General features: G+C 41.1%; 1 protein-coding gene across 4 annotated transcripts in view; it reads right to left on the bottom strand.

The window, feature by feature from the left end:
• The window catches only part of DMD (dystrophin), a 1175169-nt gene that overhangs the window by 127834 nt on the left and 1021415 nt on the right, over window positions 1-25920 (bottom strand). For all 4 annotated transcript variants that reach the window (XM_048495459.1, XM_048495460.1, XM_048495467.1 and 1 more), the window contains one exon: window positions 19755-19815. In XM_048495459.1, the coding sequence (XP_048351416.1) occupies window positions 19755-19815 (61 nt within the window). The remainder of the gene's footprint in view (window positions 1-19754; window positions 19816-25920) is intronic.

Here is a 25920-nt window from a genome sequence, read left to right as displayed (position 1 = left end):
TGTACCCTGTGTTTTGTATCACATCATTCTAGTGTATTCGTCTCAATTGTATGCAATTGTATAAGTGCCTATTCTTTAACATACCATTAGACAAACACTTCTTTAAATGAAAAAGGTCAATGCCCTTTTTAACTCCTCTGTCAACATGCCTCTAACAAAAATTATTTGCTTTACTTAGAAATAATGTTCCAATCCTAAATGGCGACTAAAATACCTTTGAGAACTAAGTTGCTCAGTAGTATTTCTATAGCAGCCATTTATTTCCAAAACACAATGGCTACAGTCTATAGCAGGGGTCCCCAAACTTTTTAAACAGGGGGCCAGTTCACTGTCCCTCAGACTGTTGGAGGGCCGGACTAAAAAAAACTATGAACAAATTCCTATGCACAAATGATTGTAAAATGTTTGATTTCACCTTTCAGCCTTTCTGTCATGGTCTGTTTTTAGAACAGTGACCAAAGTATGTCAAGTACAGGGTGGGCTCCAAATATTGTTGGGGAGGCTGTGGAATACCTTCCCCTGTAAAAAAAAAAGCAGAACTTTCCCAATGAAACATTCCATCTAACCCAGGATCAGGTATCTTCCTGGGTTCTTTCCTCCCCTAGCAGCCAGCGAGCCATTTGCCAGGCCTGGCTGATGCCAATGGGAGTGAGGCGGAACAGAAAGCCTGAGAGCAACACATGGAGTAGCTGAGAGGGAAGGGCGGAGCAGGTGTTGCCACATGTAAGGTTTCCAACTCTGGGTCAGAAAATTCATGGAGATTTGGGGGTGCCATCATGTAACTGCAATCAACAGCCAGTTGGGGCCGGTTCCTCCTCTCCCTCGAGCCCCCACTGCACATGAATGAAGCCATCGCTGCCATGCCTGGCGGGCCGGATAAATGCCTTCAGGGGGCCACATTTGGCCCCCAGGCCGTAGTTTGGGGACCCCTGGTCTAGAACATGAGCATCTGAAGTTCTCGATGGCTACTATGCAATGGTGTCAAGACAGAATCTGTCTTGGGAGACTTTCTGTTTTAATCAGCAACAAACTTAGCCTGGTGCAGGAGTATGTTTGTTGATGTTTGTTATTGCTTGTCTTCAAGGACATGTTCCCAGGCTAGTTTTAATTGCAACATTTGATACAGCTGAGAAACTTCCAGTTCAGAGGTGTGAATTTGTTGGTATTTGCAAGTGTCTGACCCGATTCAGACATGAAAGGGTTAACTATTGGTCAGCTAGCCCCAGACTAGTCATGTAGACAGAAAATTATAAAGTAAATTATGTTTCTTTGTTTGATCACATTGCCTTACAGCACATTGCTTTTGCTAGATAGTGGGACCGCATGATGCAGAACTATGTAACTAAGTTAGTGCTAAAATAGGAAGTTGTTCTTTGTTTCCATGTAACCCTCCCTAATAATTAGTAAATCCATTTATATAAAGCCAGCAACTCTGAATTGGTCTCTCTTCTTATGCAGCTCTGCTAAATATATTAAGTTAAACAGTCAACAGAACTGCTCATGTCGGTTGGGCGGGGGCAAGGTTCTGTGGAGATAGCCCCAGGATTGGTTGAAAGGGGTCACCAGACTATGGCCAGTATTTTCCATAAACAGTCTTCAGCTAGACATTCCTTTTCCCCCTTCCCCCCCCCTCCCTTGCTGCTCTCAGAGATAACTTTACTTTATGCTCTGAAACCTAAGTTCACAAGAACAACTAGGCTATGTAGGATTTCGGTGAGTATTTAGAGCATTCACTTTGCTATTTCCTGTGTACTTGTTACTGTCAAGCTGTAATTCTGTTTGATTTTAAACATCTTCCTAATTTTCTCAATAAAGCTCTAGTTTGTTTTTTAACACAAGGTGAGTTTATGAACCAAACCCAGAAGTGCTTGGTTACATTACTGACAGTGGCTATCCTTCTGCAGCTAAAAATGACTACGGTTTTCACACCATTTTCACACTGCTGTTTTCAGCCCGTGCGGAATCCGCCTAAGTGACACAACAATAATGATCGGAATTTTTACCTGATCACTCATAGCCAGTTTTGAAATATATGATATATGTTATTAAATCATTATCCTCTGAATTGCTAGCAACCAAATTTATTAACATTGCAATGCAAAGCAAAAGTTTTCTATTCTGACAATTTTATGTTATCAGATGAAGAACAGAATGCTCCTTGCTTCAATACAGCCACATTTCTTCTACCTTGAATATGATTCATAATGTGCAAAACTGAACATTTTAAGTACTGTACTGGCAGATTATTTTTATGAAAATGTAAATTAACATCACCTTATAATTGGAGGGGTGAGAGAATAAATACATTCAAAGCAGTGGCGTAGGAGGTTAAGAGTTCATGTATCTAATCTGGAGGAACCAGGTTTGAGTCCCAGCTCTGCCGCCTGAGCTGTAGAGGCTTATCTGGGGAATATCAGATTAACCTGTACACTCCCACACATGCCAGCTGGGTGACCTTGGGCTAGTCACAGCTTCTCGGAGCTCTCTCAGCCCCACCTACCTCACAGGGTGTTTGTTGTGAGGGGGGAAGGACAAGGAGATTGTAAACCCCTTTGAGTCTCCTGCAGGAGAGAAAGGGGGGATATAAATCCAAACTCTTCTTCTTCTTCTTCTAAATTAGTTATAACTGAGTTTCAAAATTTAGGATAACTTACAGGGTAGCTTGAATTAGTTTGGGTGAGTTAGTTCTTGCTATTGCTTTTGAACATAGCATTTATTGTTTATTTTGAAAGTTTTCCTGAAAGAACACTTGGACTGTTAATAAAACAAACTATAAGGTAGTATAGAGGAGACAATGTTTAACAAATATTGGGTCTGATTCTCATATAATTACAGACTATAATTTGGACCATAAATTGTTTGTGTTTGAACCTCATATACTTCCTTACTTCTTGCCATACTTTATCTTTCCTTATGAATAAGGCCAACTTTAGTACATCCTAGGTTCAGGTGTAAAGGAAAATTCCATTTTTCTGAAAAAGAAAAATTATGGGAAACCATGGCTTTTTCTGCATGGAACTCTTAAAAGGCCTTGCAAATATTTTAAAAATAATCATTTTAGCTTTTTTCCCTCCCACACAGCATGGAAACACCTGCCACCTGACTGTAAAGAACTCACTTTTGTTTTGTTGTGCCTGTTATTCGTGGCGGAGCAAGAGGGAACTGCCTGCGTCCTGCACCCCTGTCACGCCACTGCCCCCAAACGCCCCCACACCGGCCCACGCACAGTGCATCACGTCCCACTCTATCCCCTTGGTGCTACACCACTGCTGTCATTTAGTACTGTTTGTGATATTCCATGTTGCTTTCCTTCAGCAAGGTTTGTCCCAGGGACATTTCCCCTGCTGACACCTTGTCTGGGCAACATTTCACTGATTGAAGTACTTGAATCAACTCAGCTTTGCTTGCCAATCTCAGCAATGTGTTGTTTTTCCTTTTTTTAAATTTTTGTTGATGTATCTTTGAAGCTTCAAAGATACATCACCAAAAAGAAAAAAAGGGGGGGGGACATGGCATGTTGCTGAAATCGGCAGGCAAAGCTGAGTTAATTCATATACTTCAATCAGTGAAATGTTGCCCAGGATCGATGTCAGCAGAGGAAATACTCATGGGACAAACTCTGCAAATGGAGGGTAGCATTGAGAATAAAACTGCACTGGCAGAAAATGGTGGGTGTAAGCAGTGAAAATGAAAGTGAGAGATCTTTACAGTCAGGCAAGAAAAATAAAACATTTCCTGCTCTCCTTACAGCAAGGAGGAAACATTTCAGAAAAATTCCACAAAAAAAAGTTGTTAGCATTTTCAAAGTACGTTTTGAGGAAAACTAATTTTTTTCCCATATGTTTTAAAAAGCGGTGTGGACATCCTGCAGAAAATGTTTTATTTTATGACCTCAAAACATTTTATTTGTGTGGTGTGGAATGGACCTATGCTGGGTGGGCAAGACAGAACACACACTAGCCCACAACATGTTCCAGGTCCTTCAAACTTTATAGGCAAACTGACTGCCTACTGCTTTTATATATCACATAACTAATCCACAAAAATACACCGGCTTTAGCCTCATATCTGGTGATGGACAAAACTGTCGTACTACTTTTTATTCAAACTTTCATGTGATCAAGAAAGCAATTGTGGTATCAACTTTAATATCTCTGAAATGGTAAACAGATCTGGATTTCTATCTAACATGGCTTCTCTCTAACAGGGACATTTATTGTTGCAGCTAAACTCCAATTTATTTCCAGGTCAGCCAGAGCAACACAGCCCAAATTATGTTACACTTATCTGATCTGGAAACACTAATCAGAAATCAGTCAACCTTCCAGCTCCAAAATTTTATGTTTAATTCCTCTTGAAGTAGAATAGGCTGGTTAAGGATTGCTGTTGTTGTTTTCTTGTGATCATCCATAGATGCCAATGGAAGACCAATTGATGCTTTTTTAAGTTGCTCAGAAGATACAAGTTACTAGCATGATATTTGTAATGAAGCAGCTGCCTGCATTGTTTGTTAAGTCTGTGGAAGAACCTTTGTTACACTTACACTATCAATTCCTAGCAGAGCGCCTCCCAGGATATTAATCTCATTAGTATCTCAATCTAATTTTTTAAGCTGAACGGATCCACCAGTAACACCTAAAATAACCATTTATAATTATAAAGGAAAATGTAATGGGTAGACAACATGTAGCTTCAAATCTTTTTTCCACAGACCGTTATGTCATCTTCTGAAGAAATGTAGTGCCAAATATTCTATCCTTTTCTTTCAAATCCTTTTGGTATGCTGGCAGATAAAACAGGACTTTGCACATGATCTAAAGGTATTATCATGTGCTACATTTGCAGAACTGAGGCTTGTTAAAACTGTTGCAGTGCAACTGACCAATGAATGGGAATGCTTCTCTTCCAGTAGATTGTACATATCACTTCAAAGAGGTTTAAGGTGTCTGAAATTCTCTCTGGGGCCCCTTCCACACATGCAGAATAATGCCTTTTCAATCCACTTTCAATGCACTTTGCAGTTGTGCAGAATAGTGGTTGGAAAGTGCATTATTCTGCATGTGCGGAAGGGGGCTGTGTGTGTGTATTTTTTTCTTTTCAAACTGATATTACTACTAAGAGAGTTTTAACTGCCATTTTGAGTGTAGGTTACAATTACCATAAAATAATATGAGTTATCACAATGTTCCTTCCCCACATTCTTCTGAGGAAAAAAACCCTCTCATTTTTTAATTCTATCAAACTTAAATGGGAATATTTTTCACTATTTTCAATTTATAATTTCAATCTACTAACATTGTTCATCTGACAGGTATTTTAAATTTAAAACCAATAATTAGCATACAGATGCATTTCGGTACCTCGGCTCAAACTTACAGAGTGATGGCAGCATTGATGGTGAAATATGGATGAGAGTCAATGCAACATGGCTGAGCTGGAAGGGAGCCACTGGTGTTCTTTGCAATAAAAAAATGCCTATACACCTGAAGTAAAAAAATCTACAAGACCATGGTCCGCCCTGTAGCACTCTATGGGTCAGAGTGCTGTCCTGTAATGAAAGCGGCTGAGCGACGACTCCATGTCATGGAATTGAACATGACTCGCTGGACACTGGGTACATCCCTCCTCGACCACATCACCAACAACATGGTCCGACAATAATTTGGCATCATGCCCATCAAGGCAAAAATGAGACAGAGGTGCCTGAGTTGCTTTGGCCATGTCCGACGAGCAGCCCCAGACACCGTTGCCAGCATCATCTATCACATTGGGGTTACTGGCCAGTGGCCACTCGGATGACCAAATCAACGATGGCAAGATACCATCAATGTGGATCTGAAAGTAAGATGCCTGCAACCAGACAACGTGCTTGATTGAGAAAAGTGGTGTTTAAAAATTCGAGCAGTGGACCCTGCATTAGTGGGACAATGCTAGGAAGAAGAATTGGCAAAAAGAATATTACAAAAACATCCCATCTTTTATGAGAGTATAATAAGCTTTATAAAATCAACTTTTTGTCCACTAAGTAAAACTGACTAGAGATGATCTCAGTCTTATTGGTTTAAAACAATATCTATTAAAGTAAAAAGAAGTAATATTGACATTTCATAACATTTCTTTTTACAAGTAAAGGTAGTCCCTTGGGTAATTAGTGACTCCTAGAATAATGCTATATCACAATGTTTATTAGGCAGACTATGTTCACAGATGGTTTGCTGTTGCCTTCCCCATCTACAGTTTACCCCCAGCAAGCTGGGTACTCACTTTACTGACCTCTGAAGGATGGAAGGCTGAGTCAACCTTGAGCTGGCTACCTGAAACCAACTTTGTCAGGATTAAACTCAGGTTGTGAGCTGAGATTTGACAGCAGTACTGCACCTTACCACTCTGCCCCAGAGAAAAATAGCCAAGTGAATTAATTAAAAAATGTTACAAAACCCTCAAAATAACATCATAAATTAGAATTTCTTTATTACATTTTGTAGCAAGGTAGCAGTGGATTGTGTGATTGCAGTAGGGATCTCTTGTCACCCATAGTAATTGGCCTTGTTTCATGCAGCATTAGTAGGTTCATGCAATATATGTAGAAAGTACTGAGGCAGGTTCTTCAGAACAAGAAAGAACACTGCCGCCTAAAAAAGACATGCTTGTCCTTGACTTCACAAAGAACACACAAATGTCTCATGCCCCGATTCCAGTTAGCTCACCATGAATCCCCTTCCCAAGATTTAATTTAATCTTAAATCTCCTGTCCATCTATCAAAGAACCATGAACTTCCCAAAGTCTCTTTGTTCTGCCTGACTTAGAATGTCCCTGGTTCCAATATCATCAATGCAGCCCAAACATAATCAGAAGTTGGGCATTTCCAGGTTTTAACCCAATCAAGTCTTTTTCCATAGCATTATTCCTTCCTGGGAACGGAACCTTGCTTTGTTTCTGGAAAGTGGCCCCTCTTATCATTGCCAGAGGGTTAACTTTTCCTATAACTATACCTCCCAACTAAAGGCAAGTCACCTTTGGATCTTGCTGTATCCTAGGACCGTGCTCCACTGTGACCAATTTTGTTTTCCTGCAAACAGTGATTTGTGCTGGATCTCATTTATTTGGACCTCTTTTAGATTGGTCAATATCATCCTTCCTTCAATACCTTCCTCTACTGCCATCTATCCTTCGCCTCTCTCTACATTCTAAGCTCCTTGAAACTTCATGTATGTGTTTTGCAGAATTGTGTATATTAATTTTGGTTCTTCAATAAAATTATATACCTTCTCCTAAATTCTGTTTTTTGTGTGGATTTGTAAAAGGATCTGGATTCTGTATAAATTGTTGTAAGATCCCTGCCTGTCTCACTGCAAGATCTGTTCCCCACTAATTCCCCAAACTAAAAGGGAACAGACCAGACTAATTCAAGTAACAGAGTAAAAATGAAACAGAACCCACAGCTTGTGCAATACTCTTCTATATCAGTTGATCTGGATCTTTTATTTTGATTTGTGTTTGTTTGCTGAGAGAAAAGTATGATAATCAATGAAAATCCTCACTGCACAAGTTAGGGGGAAGCCTTCTTAATCTCCCTGGCCACTGCCAACAAATCTTGGACATGCATTGACATGAAGAACAACCTTTAAGTATCGCTTGTGGGTTGTGAATTCATGATGCAGTCCTAAATATAAGAAAAGGATTTTTTTTCTCTCTTGAAGGTCCAGCTTCAGCATAGGTAAAGTATGCACAGAAAATTAACTAATTAAAATTTAAAGGTAGGAAGAAAGAACCCAGGGATTTTGCTGATCCCCCCCCTCCAGTTTATATAATCCTTTCAAGGTCAAAGAATCCCAGCATGAAATTTAAAATATAATCTTCCCTTGTTGGATCCTGCTCATCAAATGCATAATGCTGACCAAGACAATGCTTTCCACTGTATGATTATATCTCTGCTGCTGTGAATAGCTATTGCAAAATTACACTATAACTACATCACACACTGCCCCCACGTTTTTTTAATGACAGATTAAGTGTGTGTTGTATAAAAATGAAGTGGCCTTTTATGGATATCAGTTTTTATGCTGGAACAAGAATATTTTATTATATTTAATTTATCCCACATTTTATTAGACAAAAATATAGTGAAAGAAATAATACCACATAGTGATGTAAGCTTCATTACATAAGGCAGATATGCATGGAAATAATGTCCATTATATTTTGGGTGCTGTGTGGTTTCCGGGCTGTATGGCCGTGTTCTAGCAGCATTCTCTCCTGACGTTTCGCCTGCATCTGTGGCTGGCATCTTCAGAGGATCTGATGTTGGAAAAGCAAGTGGAGTATATATCTGTCCAGGGTGTGTGGGGAGTGTCCAGGGTGGGTGGGGAAACCTTGTCTGTGAGTAACAAAGGCGGCAACCAGGTCAATAGTTGAGGGCATCTGAATAGAAGTATGAGTAACAATGAAGACTATAGCCTGGGAGTAACCCTGTAGATAGCAAGGTCACTGGTGGGAGCATCTGAATAGAAGTATCCTGGCCTTTGTTTCTTTTGTCTATGGTCATCCTGTGTTTGTGTGGAGCTGGTTTGACACAGTCTTGACCCTAGTATTTTTCAACACTGGCAGCCAAGTTCTGTTCATTTTCAGAGTTTCTTCCTTCCTGTTAAAATTGTCCAAGTGCTTATGGATTTCAATTGCTTCTCTGTGTAGTCTGACGTAGTGGCGTGTCCCCAGGCCCCGGTGACGTGCTGGAGGGCTGGAAACCAGGTAAGTGAAGGGAGGGAGTGGGGGGGGGGAAGGCGCCTTGGAGCCGCTGCCGTCCGCACGGCAGTGGCTCCAAGCCGGCATTTCCCAACAACCTCGCTCCCTGAGGTGCGAGGGTGGCGCGAGGGCGGCGCGGCTGCGCAGCAGCTGCGCCCCCTGTGCGAATGGTGGCCTGGGGACGACGTTTTTGCCGTCCCCAGGCCGCCATATTCTGCCCGTGCGGAAATGGCCTATGTAATTTTGGAAGTGAGTATAATACTAAAATGCCTTTTATCTTATTTTGTATCCAGTAAAGTAAGTTGTTCACCAGAGATACTATGCCATATTGCAGAATGTAACAGAAAAAAGTTAAATCATCTTTATGGACAATGGCATATCATTAGCCTCCCTTGGCATGATGAAGCAAAAAGTAGTGCACTAGAACTCAGGGCAGACCTGTGAACTTCAAATTAGGGTCAATGAGCTATGCTGATTTACTTTAACACACTGCAACCTAAAAAATTACTATTAATGAAGTGAATCTTTCCTGTTTTACAGGAAAAACAGAAGAAACTAGATTCAGGAGTTTTTTTAGTACTCTAATTTATTCCAACAAAAAACAGCCCATTATCTATTGTGAAAATTATGCTGGATGGAGATCCTAGATATCCAAATGAAAAGTCTAGTATGTAAAGTGAAAGAAAGGGTCATAAATGCAACGCACCTGGATTACTAGATTTGTTAAGACTACCACATATGGAATCACTTGGAAATCTTGTAGTAAGGAGGGCATTTTTTCCTCATTCATTTCTTCTACTACAGACATCCACTTTGTCCTCTATGATGTTACTGAGAATGCTTCTCACCTAGGATCCACTTTTTGGGGAGCTCAGTGAGCCACAGCAGGATATGAAATATTTTAGATGTATAACTACCACTGGCATAGCAGGTTTATTAGTGTTGGAATTATCTAGCTATATGCTGTCACTCTTCAGACATATTGATACACGAGGCCTAAAGGGCCTTTTTCATGAATTGATTTGTAGTGCCGTTGAACTACAATACAACTAGCTGTTTTAACAGGTTGTTTTGATGTACTTATTTTATTTCAATATCTGTATTCCAACTTTGTTTTAAGTAAACTGTTTTGAGTGGCACTTATTTCCACTTTAGAATTGCCAGAAAATCCCACAAAGTATTTCCTTGTGGGAAAATGTCCTCATTACATATTTTTATGTATGCTAAACTGCATATTTACACTAACATATGACATGATATGGCTTTTTCAATAGTGGCACTGAGGAGGCTTTTCAAAACGACATAATTCCCTATATCAGAAAGTTTATTTGGCACCACTCTTTAAAATTAGAATGGCAGCTAAAATGTATTTTTCCCCTAGCTTTTATTTATTTATTTTTACTTTATTTCATTTATGTTAATTATAGTCCTTCTCACAGTGACTCAAGATGGATTGCTCACTGTGCTGACTCATTATCAACAAATAACCAATGCATTAGGATTTTAGAAGATTAGAACCACCAGAAAGAACTGAAGTGTAGAGTAATTATTCATATGACACATTAAAAATACAGAAATTACGTAAACACGATCCTACTTACAATAAGTCATACACAGTAGTGTAGACCACAGTCAATCATTTATCCAAGCAAGTTTGTAAAACCATTGTGTACAGTGCAACCTTATTGCCTATGCAGAAATGTCCTCTTAAATAGTTCTGTTTTGCATAGTTTACAGAAAGCCAGGAGAAGCTTTCCTGATCTCCTTGGGAAGGCCAATTCACAATACAGGGGCCACAACAGAGAAAGTGCTATATGGGTCATTGTTGATTTGGCCTATTTGCAAGTTGGCAAATAGTTTCCTATTTTAATGTTCCATGGTGAATATTTTAAGATATTTTCTACATTTTGATATATGAAACGTGGGAGTATTATATTGAGCAGAGGTGTATCTAGTGAAAATGGAGCCCAGGACAAAATCTAAGATTACAGCCTCTCCCCCTGCTCCATTTCCTCTAGATTTTCTGTCCCCCCTGCCCCAATGTAAGCCTTGCCCCTGCTCCCCTTGTGGGCCCTGGAGGGAGCCCCCACCCCCACAGCAGGTTGCCAGCCCCCTGGGGGTGCCTGGAGATTTTTGTCCCAGGGGTGCCTGGAGAGCCACCCCTGCCCATGCCCCATCCCAACTGTCCAGTGTCTGCTCCAGAAGGCCAGCTGGTCATTCCAGATTAAGGCATGCAGCGATAAGCTGAGCTGGTCAGCAGGGGAGACAGCCAGCATCCTCCCAATACTGGCACCACCACCACAAGCAGGGGTGCCATGGGCCTGTGGGCTACTCAGGGGGAGGATGCCAGCACAGGTGAGGGGGAGGCAGAAACGCGCTCTGCTCCTGGAATGCACCTGTGGGGGACGGCGGGGATCTGGGGCAGTGACCCTCCCTCCTCCTCTAGCTGCTGCTGCTGGGGGGTACCCACCTGGCCTGGGGGCTGAGGCCTAGAGGAGGGAGAGCCGGGCAGGGGTGCCTCTCTGCTGGAGGGGTGTGTGGGGTGTGAGGGGCAATTTCATGTCCCCCACGTGATTAAATGACACATGGGGACATGTGACCCCACATGTCCCTCTGGCAGGTGTGCATCTGTATTGATGCTTGATTGAGTGCATGAACTTGGGAGCTCATACTAAAAGGATCTCTGATTTCTCCTCATTTATCTTATCCCATTACCTCATCTGCTATGGTCCTAATATGTGCATGTACTGGGAAAGAAAGTATTTGCCTCTGCCATCTTCAATTTACAGTAGTCTGCCTGCCTGCCAGAAGGTACAAGCAATATGATGCTTGTCTCCTGTGGTGCCTTTTTGCTCCAGTCTGCAATACTCTCATTATAAAGACTACAAATAAAACATTTGCTGTTCACTTCTTTAAGTAAATTGCCTATAATGGATGGGGGCTGCTGTGGAAAATGGAGAATGTGCCTGTTATTGTGCAGTGTCTGTATATACAGAGTACAAGCAGTTATTTATTTATTTATTTATTATTTCATTTTTATACCGCCCTCCCCCGGAGGGCTCAGTTATGTAGATACAATCTCAAAGTTGAACAGAGAATAAATAGAAAGCAAGCAGGATCCACTTCTGTGACAAAAACACTATTTATGGAATCAATTGGATTTAGCTGTGTTTATTTACCAAAAGAGAATGAGATTATGTTGATTAAACATTGAGCTGTCCTCGGGTGCTTGCCTTTTGATCACTTAGGTGGGAGGTGCCAGATGCCCCCCATGTGATGAAACAGCATGCACCCAAGCTGCCAGCCCCCCTCCTGGCCTCCCTGCAGCCTGGCTTCTGCCCTTCTCAGGCCCTGGGGAGAGCAGGAGTCAGCCTCCAGGGATGTGCAGGGGGGCTCCACTGTGGGCAGTACAGTGCCCCATCCTCCCAGGCTCCCTGCAGCCCAGCTTCTGCCCTCCCCAGGCCTTGAGATGCCCCCATGTGATGAAACAGTGTGCACCCAAACTGTCTGCTGCAGTACTCCGCCCTCCTCCCGGGCTACCTGCATCCTAGCTTCTACCATCCCAAGGCCCTGGAGAGAGTAGGAACTGGCCTCCAGGGATGCCCAGAGGGGGGGCTCTGCAGCGAGAACCAGTGGTGCTTCGCCCTCCTGGGCTCCCTGCAGCCTGGCTTCTGCCCTCCCCAGGCCCTGGGGAGTACAGGAGCTGGTCTGCAGGGACATGTGAGGGTGGGACTTTGCGATGGGCAAGGGAGTGCGTGGAGGGCATCCAAAGGAGGTGTTGTCCCTGGGTGCCATTTACCCCCAATACACCTCTGCCACTCAGATCTCTAGTTACAGATAAGGCTGTAAAAGCTATTTCTCTATTTGAGACTCCGGAGAACCATATTCAACTATAGAAGACACAATAAGTTCATATATTCATGTAAGGGCAAGACTATGGCCCTTACTTTTACATATCCACATCATATTTCTACAAAAGAGTCTGCAGAAATATATTTAAATATTTAAAAACATCTACTGTTAGTGATACTGAAATGGTCATAGGAATATATATTTGTGGAACCAAATGGCAATTTTATAGGAAGTTTGATTTTTAGAAATAAGAAATACCCTTAGTTAATTCTATCTGCAAACACCTCTATTATGAAAATATTTGCTTCTAAATCTCTGATGTACCCGCTGTTCTTTATTGGTGAGGGAAATGCACTTTGCAGTGACTCAAGAGTACTTCCAAATATTATTTATTTGTTAAAGGGCTGATCCTTGGAGCTGGAGACAAATGCACAATTTAAGCCCTAAATAAAATAAAGAGTGGCAGGACTTTGCTCTTCTCCCATGTTTCTTTCCCCAGGTCTCTGAATTGATGCAAAACTCCATAGTGTATTGCCTCAGGATTATTTGTAAATTATGCAGCAGAGATAAGATATGACCTGGGGAGTACTTGAAGATCCTGTAAACTCTTTAACCTGACATCAAAACTAAGTACGACAACCACTTATTAAAAAATCTGATAGAATAAAAATAAAGGTAGTTTTTTTTTCCTGCCTAGTGAAATATATATGCTGTATGTTTTTTTAATCTGGCTAGCAAAATCATTTAGTTAGCTTTTAACTAACTGCTTAAGAGGTACATTTTGTCTTCAAAAGTAACTTTTACAATTCTATGGGCAGCAGAATTCTTTTACAAGCAGAAACTTTTACAATTCTGTTTCTTTAATCATCAGGGAAACAATGGATAGCTAATGGCTAAGTTTGGCAAATAAATATCAGACAAACTTCACAAAAAAGGAGTCCTTGCAAAATTCAGTAGCTCGTAAAATAACATAATGTTGCAATTTATTCAACACTGATTGGACCAAAATACAAAACCACCACAAGTGGAAGAAGCAATTTTAACAGATTATTTGTTCATGGTGATTGTCAGGACATTACCCAATGTCCTCACATACCCCAGAGGTGTCTGACCAGTCCAAGTGTCAGTGACTCAATCAAGGATGGCACTGAAGTCATTAAACTACCCTCCATCCTAACCGTATGAGTCATCTTTGCCTCTCCTAGAACTAGCTTCAGTAACCCCTGAGGGGGTGATGAAAGTGAGAGAGGAGGAAGAGGGGAAGAAGAGTGCGAAGGAGGAAGGAGCAGAGGGAGGAAGGGAGAAGGTGGAGGTGGTGTCAGGCAGGTAGGCAACTTACACTGAACAGCTGCACAGGATCAAGGGGCCCCCAGGGAGGAGAGGGCCAGATCAGGGCCAGTTGTCCGCAGAAGAGGGGGCTGAGGAGGTGATAGGCGTTAGGGATAGATAGCGCCCTGCCATCCTAAGGCTCCAGCGCTTGGTCAAATTAAGCCAGCCCCAGGACACTGGGGCTGAGGACAGGACGAAGAACACCCGGGAAGGGATAGGAGGGATGGATTCTCCCAATTTTTCCAGGGAAGTCTGATGGCAGTTACCTTTCAACCTGCCAGTAAGACTCAAACTTCTTATCTTTATCCAATCCAAAATCAAGTCAGACTAATACCCATTAGGACTCAGGACCTATAGCCATAAAAGATAGACCCCAAGCGTCAGCAAACAATTCCTCAGATCTTGGGTCCAGATATCTCCTGATCAGAACTGTAGCCTCTTTCTGAGAACCCCTGCTGCATTCAACAGGCTTTTCTCTCTACTGTGATGACTTCTTTCTGTGCGCTGAAGGCCTTTGGTGCACCAACCATTGGATCTCTTCAACACTCTAGCCCTCCGATTTAATGTAGTATGCTCCCTCCTGAACCTTTCCAGTGTAAGGATGGAGCCTGACCAGTGGCCGGGGAAGGGGGACCCACCCTCCTGGGGAAGGCGCCAGCTCGGCTACTCGCCCCTCCCTTCCTTAGCATTAGACTGATAACCAGGAAGCCCCACAGCCCTCCTAGGTGTCATGGTTCCTGCCTGTTGTGTTAATGTTTTGTAATTGAATCACTGTATTGTTTCCTTTGTCTCTATGTTGCAACTGCGGCATGTAGGCTGGCGGGGGTGGGCCCAAGGTTGTGGGGATTCAAGATCTATCCCTTGCCTTGTGGCCTCAGAAATCATCTATCTTTTGTTATGCCTTGATCTCCAATAAAGTCTATGGTTATAATCCTACAGCTTGCTTTATTCTGGGACTGAGGTCTCACACCCAGTTTCCTCCCTTCTTTCTCTAGTAAAGTGCACTCTCTTGCTGGTGTGTGGGAGAGTGCTTGGGTAATCAGTTCTCAGGTGCTTGGTGCAGATTCTCCACATTTTTTTTGTATTTAATACAATTACTTGTGTGTATTTACAATATTTCTTCTATTTCCTTGCATTTAACTTTGAGGTATTATTTCTAAGCTCTACCCTGGTATACACATGAATATGCATGTGTGCATGGAGGGGAACAGGGGAGAGAATTTTAGCTCTTTTCCTTTATTGCTGTTGATGGGTGCTGTTAAGAGAACTGGAAGAGAACCAGCAGTCCCTTTGAGACTTGCAAGCAGCTGCAAGGCACTGGGATGTCTCTTTGCGTGTAAACAGCAAAATGCAGGGGGACCCCACTATAAGCCTAACACATAGAGAACAGGTTCAAGGTAAGTGCCCCATGCATAATGGGGCAGTAACACTTTTAAGTATTTAAACTAATATTATTTCCAATAATATTTTCTAAGTTACAATACGGATAATGTGGGTGGAAAAATTAAAAACAAATGTTCTGTATTTCACAGCAACATCTAGCAGTTTATACATGATAGAATACACAGGTTGGGATTCAGTTGGGGGGGCGGGGCTGAAAACCCTTCTCCATTCATGGCATAACCACTATCTGAATTTGCACACATAGTGAGGTGATTCTATAGCTCACATCTGATCATTAGAAAGAACACATGGATGGACATGTAAACTCTGTAATAAAGCTGTACGCTCTGTATAAAAAATTAACAGGTTTGACCTACCAATGTGAAAGAGGTGGGAATAAATTACAAAATCTAGATACAAAAGAATATAATTCTGAGAGTGAAGAATTTGAAAATAAAATAATAGCTATTAGTATACAGCATGAAATTTTAAATACATGGCCAGGGGTGGGGGTAGCAGCTAACATTGCCAAGTTATTTGTACCCATATTGAGAACAGATTGTAACTCACAGGAGTAGTGAGAGGCAGAGAGAATAAAAAAAAATCACACAAAGGGGATACTTTAATCAGAGGCGTTCCTCCCATTGGGCAAAGTGGGCAGTTGCCCAGGGCACCACCTTGTGGGGGGCACAAGAACTGCAGGTTCGTTTGTGGGATTTTTTGTATTTTCAGGGTTTTCCCGTTTTTGGCTTGTGGAGGGTGCAGTTTATAGGCTAGCAGCACCGAAATTTCAGGGATTTTTTTGGAGACTCTCCTGATGATATCACCAGGTTTGGGGAGGTTTGGTTTAGGGAGGCCAAAGTTATGGACTCTCAAAGGGAGTGCCCCATCCCCCATTGTTTCCAATGGGAGCTAATAGGAGAAGTAGGCTACACCTTTGAGGGTCCATAACTTTGGACCCTCTGAACCAAACTTCACCAAACCTGGGTGGCATCATCAGTAGGGTCTCACGAAGATACTCTAAAATGTTGGTGCTGCTATCTTAATAATTGCACCCCTGACAGCAGGTACCCCCTAAATTAACCCATATTTTCCTTTTAAATCCACCCCCTTCCTGCCAATGCGTGTTTTCTTTCTATCTTTTATTCTCTCAATGCCTAATGAAGGTTATTATTATTATTATTATTATTATTATTATTATTATTATTATTATTATTATTATTATTATTATTATTATTATTATTATTATTATTAAATCCACCCCCTTTGGCATGGATTTAAAGGGAGAATCTGAGGTCCCCAGTTTAAACATTGAAAGTGATGCTGTTTCAGGGTGGGGGGATAATCCACCCAAAACATCATCACTTTCAATGTTGTTTAAACTGGGGACCCCAGATTCTCCCTTTAAGGTGGATTTAAAAGGAGAATCTAGGCTCCCTAGTTTAAACACCATTGAAAATAATGCTGTTTGGGGGTGGATTCCAGCATCACTTGTTTAAACTAGACAGCCCAGATTCTCCTTTTAAATCCACCTTAAAGGGAGAATCTGGGGTCCCCAGTTTAAACACTGAAAGTGATGCTGTTTCCCCCAATTGGGGGGACTGGATACAACACCATAAAATGTTTTCATAGCAGTAATACAACATTTTGAAAGCATTTTGAAAAAGTTTTCAAAAATATTTCTGCTGTGTTCAGATTTGTGAGTTGGGGTATGTTCTATAATGTGATGGTGACTTTGAAACAACCTGGAGGAAAAAAAATATTTGTTTGGTTACAGTGGGGGAGGGTGGCCGCCCATGGGGGAGGCATCAAACTCAGGTTTTGCCCAGTGCTCCAGTTTGCCTAGGTATGCCACTGACTTTAATAGTTTGTATACCACATGAAATATTCCCATTTGTTTTAAATAAAGTTCCAGTGTGTCTAGGTATGCATTTCATGTATTGGTTGGCCACCCCTATTTCTGTACTACTTCTATTATACCATGTTCAAGCAGGCAGTTTTATAGTCAATTCACCAACCCCTTTTACTTGAGTTTTTCACTTCTGCAGAGACTACCTTATATGTTCTGATTAATGGCCCCATCCAACTGGGGTGGGGAATGAATCCTCTCATGGGAGCTGTGCGCAGCTGCACTGGCAGATTTCCCCTCCCCAGGGCATTTGCCCTGGTGGAGGGATGAAACCATCAGTGTGTGGCTACCACAGCCCTCCCTGATTCTGGGATGCAGTGCTGGATGCCGCAGCAGCATTCCAAGGCCCCTGTTACCACCAGCATAGTATGGGCAGGCCAGAGGCATAGCCCAGGGAGGAGCCAACATTAGTCAACTGTCTCTTGGACTTTGCTGGTGTTATGCCAGCAGTGCAAGTCCATTCAGCCCTACAGAGGCTTCCTGGTGGCAGGGAGACTTTTTAATTGTTCAAACCTCCCCATGTTGCTGGGAAGCCTCCATGGGAGTGGTAGGGTGGCATTGCATCAGCAATGTGGGCTGCCACTACCACTGAGTTTGGATGGAGCTGCCCATTTGTTTTGACTAGGAAGTGATAAAAACACAAACCATGTTATGTATGAACATTATTCTTGGGGCAAAAAGAACAGCTATGTGTATGTGTGTGTAGATTGACCCTCCCTCCACAAACACCTGATTGACCCTCCCCTCACAAACACAAACCTTCCCTTCTCCCAAGATAGACAAGCCGTATCAGCATGTTCAGATGTTTATGCCCAAGATTATCTGAGACCTTGAATTTCTTGGGAGCAAGTGAGGAATACTCACAGTCACATGGTCTCATTATAAGAGTTTTTCAATGCATGGGTTAGTGATCATAAGAAGACAGAAACAAGAAAGAAACAAGAAAGGAACATGCTTTGGATTTGAGGAAGATAGTGTATCAAAATTACTTGCTAGCAGACATCATTCTATTTCATTATTGCTTCAGTCCTTCTATGGTCTTATTGTAGAGACTTATTGATGCCATTGTGCCTATATTTTTGATGTATGTTTAGATGTTGATAAATTGTATGAATATTGAGTTATTGACTATATTGTGATTTTCATTACATTCTTAATTTTTACCTTGTGGGTGGATTTATTCAGTAGTGTTTCTCTTCATACTTGAGTACTTCTTTTGATAGCATGTTGAAAAGTTAATCCCTCCCTTTTATCTCCAAAATCTAACATTTAGTCTGATGTCACAATAATCTGCCAAAGCTCCAATTAATTGAGGATCAAAGGAAATATTTCTCTTGTCTCTTTTTACATTGTCCATGTGTGCACAGCTCACAAGCTTTTTAGATACTCCCCAAAACCCCACATACATGACACTGGGCCAGATTTCTTTTGGAAGGTACTTCTAAATGAGAGCCACAGTTTATGACTGATAAATGAAGATATCTCCCATATTCATAAAGTCAGATAGAAACATAGTCTGGGAAGGAGGGCAGCCTGAGGTCTGTGGGTTGCACAATCAGCATGAAAAATGCATGCTACACTTGCTATCAGTCCCTGAACTACTTGGTTTATCCTCAGTGAGGTAACCTGCCATGTTGAAAACAGACATATCTAGTCAAACAAAAGACCAATGCACATTCATCTGATGACTCGTAAAGTCTAGCTCAGGGGTAGGGAACCTTTAACACTCAAAGAGCCATTTGGACCCGTTTTCCATGGGAAAAGAAAACCCTTGAGCCGCAAATAATTTTTGACATTTAAAATAAAGATAACACTGTATATATTGGGTTTTTTCTACCTTTTACTCTGCTCATTCTGAGAAGCGCATGGATGCGTCCGCCCTGCTGCCTGCAGGGCGGGCAAGGATGGGGCCAGAGGCTTTGCCTCGCTAGCCGCCGGGAAAGCGCCCACCCCGCTCAAACGGGGCGGGCGAGAGATGCCCGCGGTGCGGCCCAGCCAGCCACAGGCCATTGGTGCACCCGCCCTGCTGCCTGCAGGGCGGGCAAGGATGGGGCCGGCGGCTCTGCTCATGGAGCCGCAGTGCAAGGGCAGAAGAGCTGCATGCGGCTCTCGAGCCGCAGGTTCCCTACCCCTGGTCTAGCTTTATCCCTAAATTCCAACTATATAGAGTTAACATGTACTTTAACACAATTCTTGCTGTTATCTCTCTAATGTCTCTCTCTAATGATGTATAAGTCTGTCTCTAATGATGTATAGGGACAGGCTTGAAATATTCAGTTTGAACCAATATGATTGAACCAGAAGGAGTGAAATCAGCGGTGGGATTCAGCAGGTTTGCATCATTTTGAACCATTTTGACAGAACTAATGGTGCTGGCAAACAACCAGTTGTTAAATAATTTGAACCCCACCACCAGAACTGGCTGTTAAATAATTTGAATCCCACCACTGAATGAATTATTAATTATTCAAGACAAGTAATGATAATTAGCTGAAAATGACAGCACCAAATAGTTAATAATAACAGTTGAATACTTACTTGATATAGTAGGGCACTTTATTTGGTGATATTGCCCTTTCCCAGGGGCCCTGGACAGAAGCTGTTAACAAAGCAAAACAAAAACAAAACATAAAATCAAATAAAAGAGACATGGAGGTCAGGAAAGACAACATTAATCTCTGGAATTACAATTTTATACTTGGAAACGCTGATATGGGTCTGTTTGCTCAGTTGCCCATGAAGCCAAGAAGGATTAACCTGCTGTTCAGAAATTCCTGTTCTAATCTGAGTAAAATTGAACTCATTCAGCTGCAGAGATAAATGCAAAAACCTCTTCACCTACTAAACTTAAAGAAAAGATAAGAAATGGAAGAAGCATGCTGTTTGCCTTTCTGCTGTACACCTTTTAAAAGTTTCTCTGGCTGTCATCCTCTGCTACCTTTTTTCTCCATATTTTCTTCTTGATCAATGTCTCTTATCATTTTTGGAACAAAAATACACGTTGGTTTAGTATCAAAGATGGAAAGACTTGCCAGTTCACTATGTTTCTTATTCTTTTATACAGAATAATTCCATAATGGTTTCCACACTGAAAGACTCTCTATAGTTTGAACATAATTTCAAATAATGAAAGGTATTAGGGTTTAAATAAAATTCAAGCACTCTTGTACAAACAAATGGAGCTTGTTATATTTCAGTCAGTTGAATGCTAGTTTTTATAGATCTTTATGGGATGCTACAGTTCTGTATTTTAGAGTTAAACAATGATCTGCTTCAAAAACTGTTGAAGATTTTCTGGAGAGCAGTGGTAGGATACAGCCCAAGGTGGTATCGTCTAGTAGCACATTATATAGGCAGAGTAATGTGGAAGTGATTTTAGTTTTTTTTAAAGGGGCCGATTTGGGCAACTAAATGTGGCTCCATATAATTCTTAAGATAATGTTCAATGGACTATTGCAACCAATGGTTAAATGACTTTACAGTTTTACATTCTATTTAATGCAGTAGATGGAGTATTTGGATGCACATTTTTCATATTTTCCAGAAAAATTGAAACCATAACTTACAGACAAGCTGTAGTCTGTAGGCATTTACACAGTTGCATGTTTTGTTAAACGTTACAAATCTAGGCGGGGCAGGGGGAAAATTGGTTTCTGTAGCATTACTTGAAAGTTACATTCTTTAAAAAATATATATAATAACATTTCAAGAACCTTACACACTTAAATAATTTTAATATGTTTTTAATGAAGGGAATAATAATTGTCATTGGAACTAAATGCTTTGGAAACAACAAGCAATTCTGTGATGTTCCACATAATTGGATTTGATGTTCCTTCAACAGATTATGCTGAGGCTGGCCACTATGCAGTTTTTGATCTGTTGGATGATGCCAGTCTTGCCTAAATTTGAGTTGACAAAATATGTGGTGTTTATTACAACTTTGCTCCAAGAATCATCATCTCATTTCTGGCCAAAGCTCAAATGCTTCAACCAGCTGTTTCTTATCTCTGGGTGCCAGTAAAGGTGTAGCATCAATTAGAAAGGTAGGCAACAGACTTGTATCTTTAATTTCAGATAAAACTATTTTTAGTAGTCAATCAAAGGAGACTGCCTGGAAAAGTTTAAGATGGCTAGAAAGCTCCTCTGCTATGCATTTCTTATGCCCAAAATGCATATTGTCATCACCATCTTCATCATCAACAACTATATCTATTTCTCTCTATTTTTACAAGGAATAGTTTTTTATTCATATTTACTAAATGACATAAAAACAGTTATCCTAAAGACAAAAAATCACAAACAAAAAAATGAAAAAGAAAGAAAAAATACACACAAGGACTTTCTATTTCCTCTGCATCAACTATAGTTACACATGTTTACCATTTGATCCCTACTTATAGTCAAAAAAGAAATTAAATCTGAATTAATATAATTAAAATAATTGACACTTTTCTCTCCTATCTCCTTTTTCTTGATCGACCACTTCTCAAAGCCACAAATAATTAATTCATTTTTTTCTGTTTTGCGTAAAATTTCTATCAAGAGTTTCCCATTATTTGTGAATTTAGATAAGTTCTTTTCTCTCATGAAAAAGGTAAGTTTAGGCATCTCCACCAGTTCCAACAATTTCACAAGCCTATATTCTGTTATAAGTATGGATAAAGTATTCCATTTTTGTACATATAATATTCTCCCTGTCTGTCCATAAGCCCAAAAGATATACCTCTGATTTCCTTTGTATAATAGTCTTTAAAATTTCCTGGATTATTATATGAATTTTTATCCAAAAAAATGTAGCTTCCAAACAAGTCCACCATAGATGATAAAATCAACCCTGATTCAAAACATTTTAATACATTTTTGCCAATTTTTCCAGAAATAAGTAATATTGATTCATCGTTTTATAAAAGTTCTCTTTGCTAGAACTTACATTTCAGATCTTTAACCAAATATCCTCCCACTATTCCATTTGTATGTTATAGTCAAAATTCACAGACCATTTCATCATACATTCTTTCACTCTTTCTTCTTCTGTTTCAAAGCTCAACAACAGTTTATACATCTTAGTTATCTATTTCTCAAGTGTGGGCAGATCTGTAGCTACCAAAATCTGAGGATTAAGCCCACACTTAGAGTAAGGAAATTTTCGCCCAAATCTGGGAGAAACCTAAGAAAGATCTATCTTTTTAGAATATCCATGTGGGGGAACTTCAAGGACTTGTGATGGTCATTTCATTTTCCCCTCACTCAAAGTATCCTCTAACCCTTTCAAGAAAACCTTCATAGGTTCTATCCTTTCCCCCATCCAACCCGACAGCCAACATACATTTATCTACCCCTTTCTATTCAAGTTTCCTCCCCCCAGCAGCCTCTATCTTAGAAAACTATGGCCTAGTGTGTGGTGCTGGTCACTGGGCTAATCCCCCTTGTATGGTAAGGAACCCTCAAAGACTTGTGGACACCACACTTTCCCCTCTATCCACCTCCCTGTATAATTTCCTCTTTTTCTCTCCCTGGAAACCCCATGTTTTCCCCCCTTTCCTTGCTCAGCCATTAATTAATCTACCCTTTATTAGTCTTCCATCTTCAACTACATTTCTTATTTACTTCATTACATTGCACCTTTCTCCACAGTGAGGAAGAAAGAAGCATGCATTATTATCTTCACTTCCTTTTTATCCTCCCAACAACCCTGTGGAGAAGGTTAGGTAGAAAGAAAGATGCGGCCACAACTTACCGCAGCTGCCTACTGCACAGGGAAGGGGCAGCACGTGTGATTGGCTCGAGGTTTGAGAAGCGTCTGGTGGGAGCTAGGTTTCACCCTGCTCTTTTGGTGGGTTGCGCATGAGGGACTGATCTGTAGGTGGGGAGTGGTGAGCTACCCGCTTTGATGGAACCTCCATAAGAGCTTTGGGGTGGAGCAAGCCAACAGGTTGGGTCCCCAGATGTGGGCTACTATGGCTTGTGCCCCTAGCAGCAAAGGGACTCTCCAGGCAGTGACCCAATGCCCATCACGATTATTCCATGGCTGCTCCAGTGTGTTGTGGTTTTTCCTCAGCAGGCTGGCTTGAGGAAAAATTTTGGTTGCTGGGGGACAGCACTTGGGCTGCCGAGCACACAGATCAGACCCTCATCCTGCGCCTTATACTTCTGCTTACCTTGAATCAATATGTTTAATAAAAGGCTATGGCCAATATGTTTTACTATACAGAATGTCTAGTTGATTTATTGTGCGGCAATGTTATTCTGCGGGGCTGTCAGTTCCTTCGGGCGTCAATGTGATTAGCCCAAAATCACCCAGTAAGCTACCACAAAAAAATTAGGATTTGAACCAGAGTATTCCTGACTCTACTCTGAAGCTCTAATAGCTACACCACACTGGCTTTCATAGGGTGGCTGCTGTTGAACAGTAACAAGCAGCCACACCTAGTTGAGTCATACAAGTGAGGTGGTACCAAATCACCCAGAGGTTGTATCCAGGCCTAGGGTTGCTAACTTCCAGGTAGCACCTTGAGACCTCCCAGAATTACACTTGAACGCCAGACAATTTGTTCCCAGTGGAGAAAATGACTGCCTTAGAGAGTGGACTCAGTGATATTATACCCTGCTAAGGTCTCTTTCTCCCTAAACTCTGACCTCCTTAGACTCATCCACAAAATCCCCAGGAATTTCCCAACCTGGCGCAGTTTCAGTAAGTCCTCCTTCAGAGGCCAAAAGAGCCCTTGGAAGAGTACTGTCCCCTCCCCAAGCCTATTACTGACAGAAGCTGAAGCTTGAAATCTGTGATTGCCAACCAAAGATACAGAGGGAATGCCTTCATTAAAGCTACAAGTGCTCCTTTTTAATTTTTTTTGTTATTTTAAAAGTCTAACTTTTTCTTAAGATTCCAGACTTTTCTGCAAACCTGGGGCAATTTTCAGGGTTGTAGAAAGATCCATCATACCAATTCACAGCTCCAGTCACCGCATTTAAGTATCCAAAGATTTAGCCAACTTCACTATTTGAATACAATATTTAACCTGTTACATTTTAATGATAATTTCCTGGTTTTTAATATTTTAACTATATGTTTAACATGTACAATACTAGACTATATTTAATCATAGTACTATAAATTTACATAAGATACACTGTTGTTTATTTAATTTTCTCAATATTAAGATGCAATTAGATATTGTACTCTGTGAATTGTCCTATGTTCTGTGAATTGTCCTATGTATCATTTTTCTAAATAATTTTAAATATATTTTAATCATATTGTTTCTATTATTTTGTGTTATTTTCAAATTTATTAGATTCTCCCTGATGAAACTGCACACAAACTGTGTAGGGCTTGTAAAATTATTAAAGAATTTATTTCCCTCTGCACCATTTGCTTCTTTGCTTTTATTTTGCCTTGGTGTGCCCTCTTATTTTCTTCATTAATAATAGTAGAGCCAACTGTGCTATGTGAACCAGGCATTAGTATGAAATAAATAAATAAATAAATAAATAAATAAATAAATAAATAAATAAAGTTTTATTGGCGGGGGGCTCTATTCATGTGTTTAAATTCATTCTCTACCCTTGCATTGTGGGTATTTCAAGGATATGTAGTTGGATGTGGGTGCTGGCATGCTACCAGTCATAGTGGCAGGAAGTCCAGCTGATGTAAAACTGGGATGTTTAACACTCCACAGGTAAGTTTGTCTTGCATACCAAGCATCGCTTTAAAATTAGTCCTAAGTGTACGTTCTTATTGTCTCAATTCATTTCATGATATTTTATACAGCAATGGGCAACAAGTTTTCATATTTGCTATCATAGGTTCCTGATTATAAATAGTATCAGTGGACTTCAAAGTGCTTGGCAACACACTAGCCTATCTTTAGCTCTGCAAAGCAATGCAGGTGGTGATTTTGAGAAAGCTAATACAAATAAAATTCTTCCCTCTGGCTGCTGATACTGCTTACTATGTTCAAAAAAACCCCAAGACAAATGTATTTTTCTTAATCCCCATTTGGTATTGGCAACTTCAAAGTGGTATTTGCATAAAAGGACATAGGCAGTTCAATCCACGGCCCGAAGTGGCTGGGGACAGCACTGCTGCTACGTCACCCCACCACCTCCAAAGGGCTTTCTGGCAGCATAGGGAGGCAGAAAATTAAAAACCACACTGCTGGAAAGCCCTCCAAAGGGCTAAATGGAACCCTAGGCCACAGTGTACCCACCTGCAAATCTGGGGTGGAAGCCAACTAGCATCAGCTCCATCCCAGGAACACCTTGGCCCACCATACCCCCACCAGCATCCTATTGGACATCAGCACAGCTCCATACAGGCCCCAACTTCTGGGTTTCACTGCCATGAAGCTGAGGGATGACTGGCCACCAGCACCTTTGCCCCTCTGCTAGCAGGGGTGCCCCTTGCACTGGCAGAGGGTATAAAAATGTTGGCACAGCCCTGCACTGGCTCCACTAGTAAATTCAGTCAGTCAGTCAGTCAGTCAGTCAGTCAGTCAGTCAGTCAGTCAGTCAGTCACACACACACACACACACACACACACACACACACACACACACACACACACACACACACACACACACACACACACACACACACACACACACACACACACACACCAGGACTGTCCTGTTAAAAGGCCATACAATCCTTTTATTCTTTCTCTTAGGCCTTTGTCCTTATAAATACATTTTCTGGGAT

Source organism: Sphaerodactylus townsendi, linkage group LG04 (genome assembly GCF_021028975.2).
Source record: "Sphaerodactylus townsendi isolate TG3544 linkage group LG04, MPM_Stown_v2.3, whole genome shotgun sequence".
Classification (NCBI taxonomy): Eukaryota; Metazoa; Chordata; class Lepidosauria; order Squamata; family Sphaerodactylidae; genus Sphaerodactylus; species Sphaerodactylus townsendi.
The sequence above is the reverse complement of the archived record's forward strand: the minus strand, read 5'-3'. Positions and strand labels throughout refer to the sequence as shown.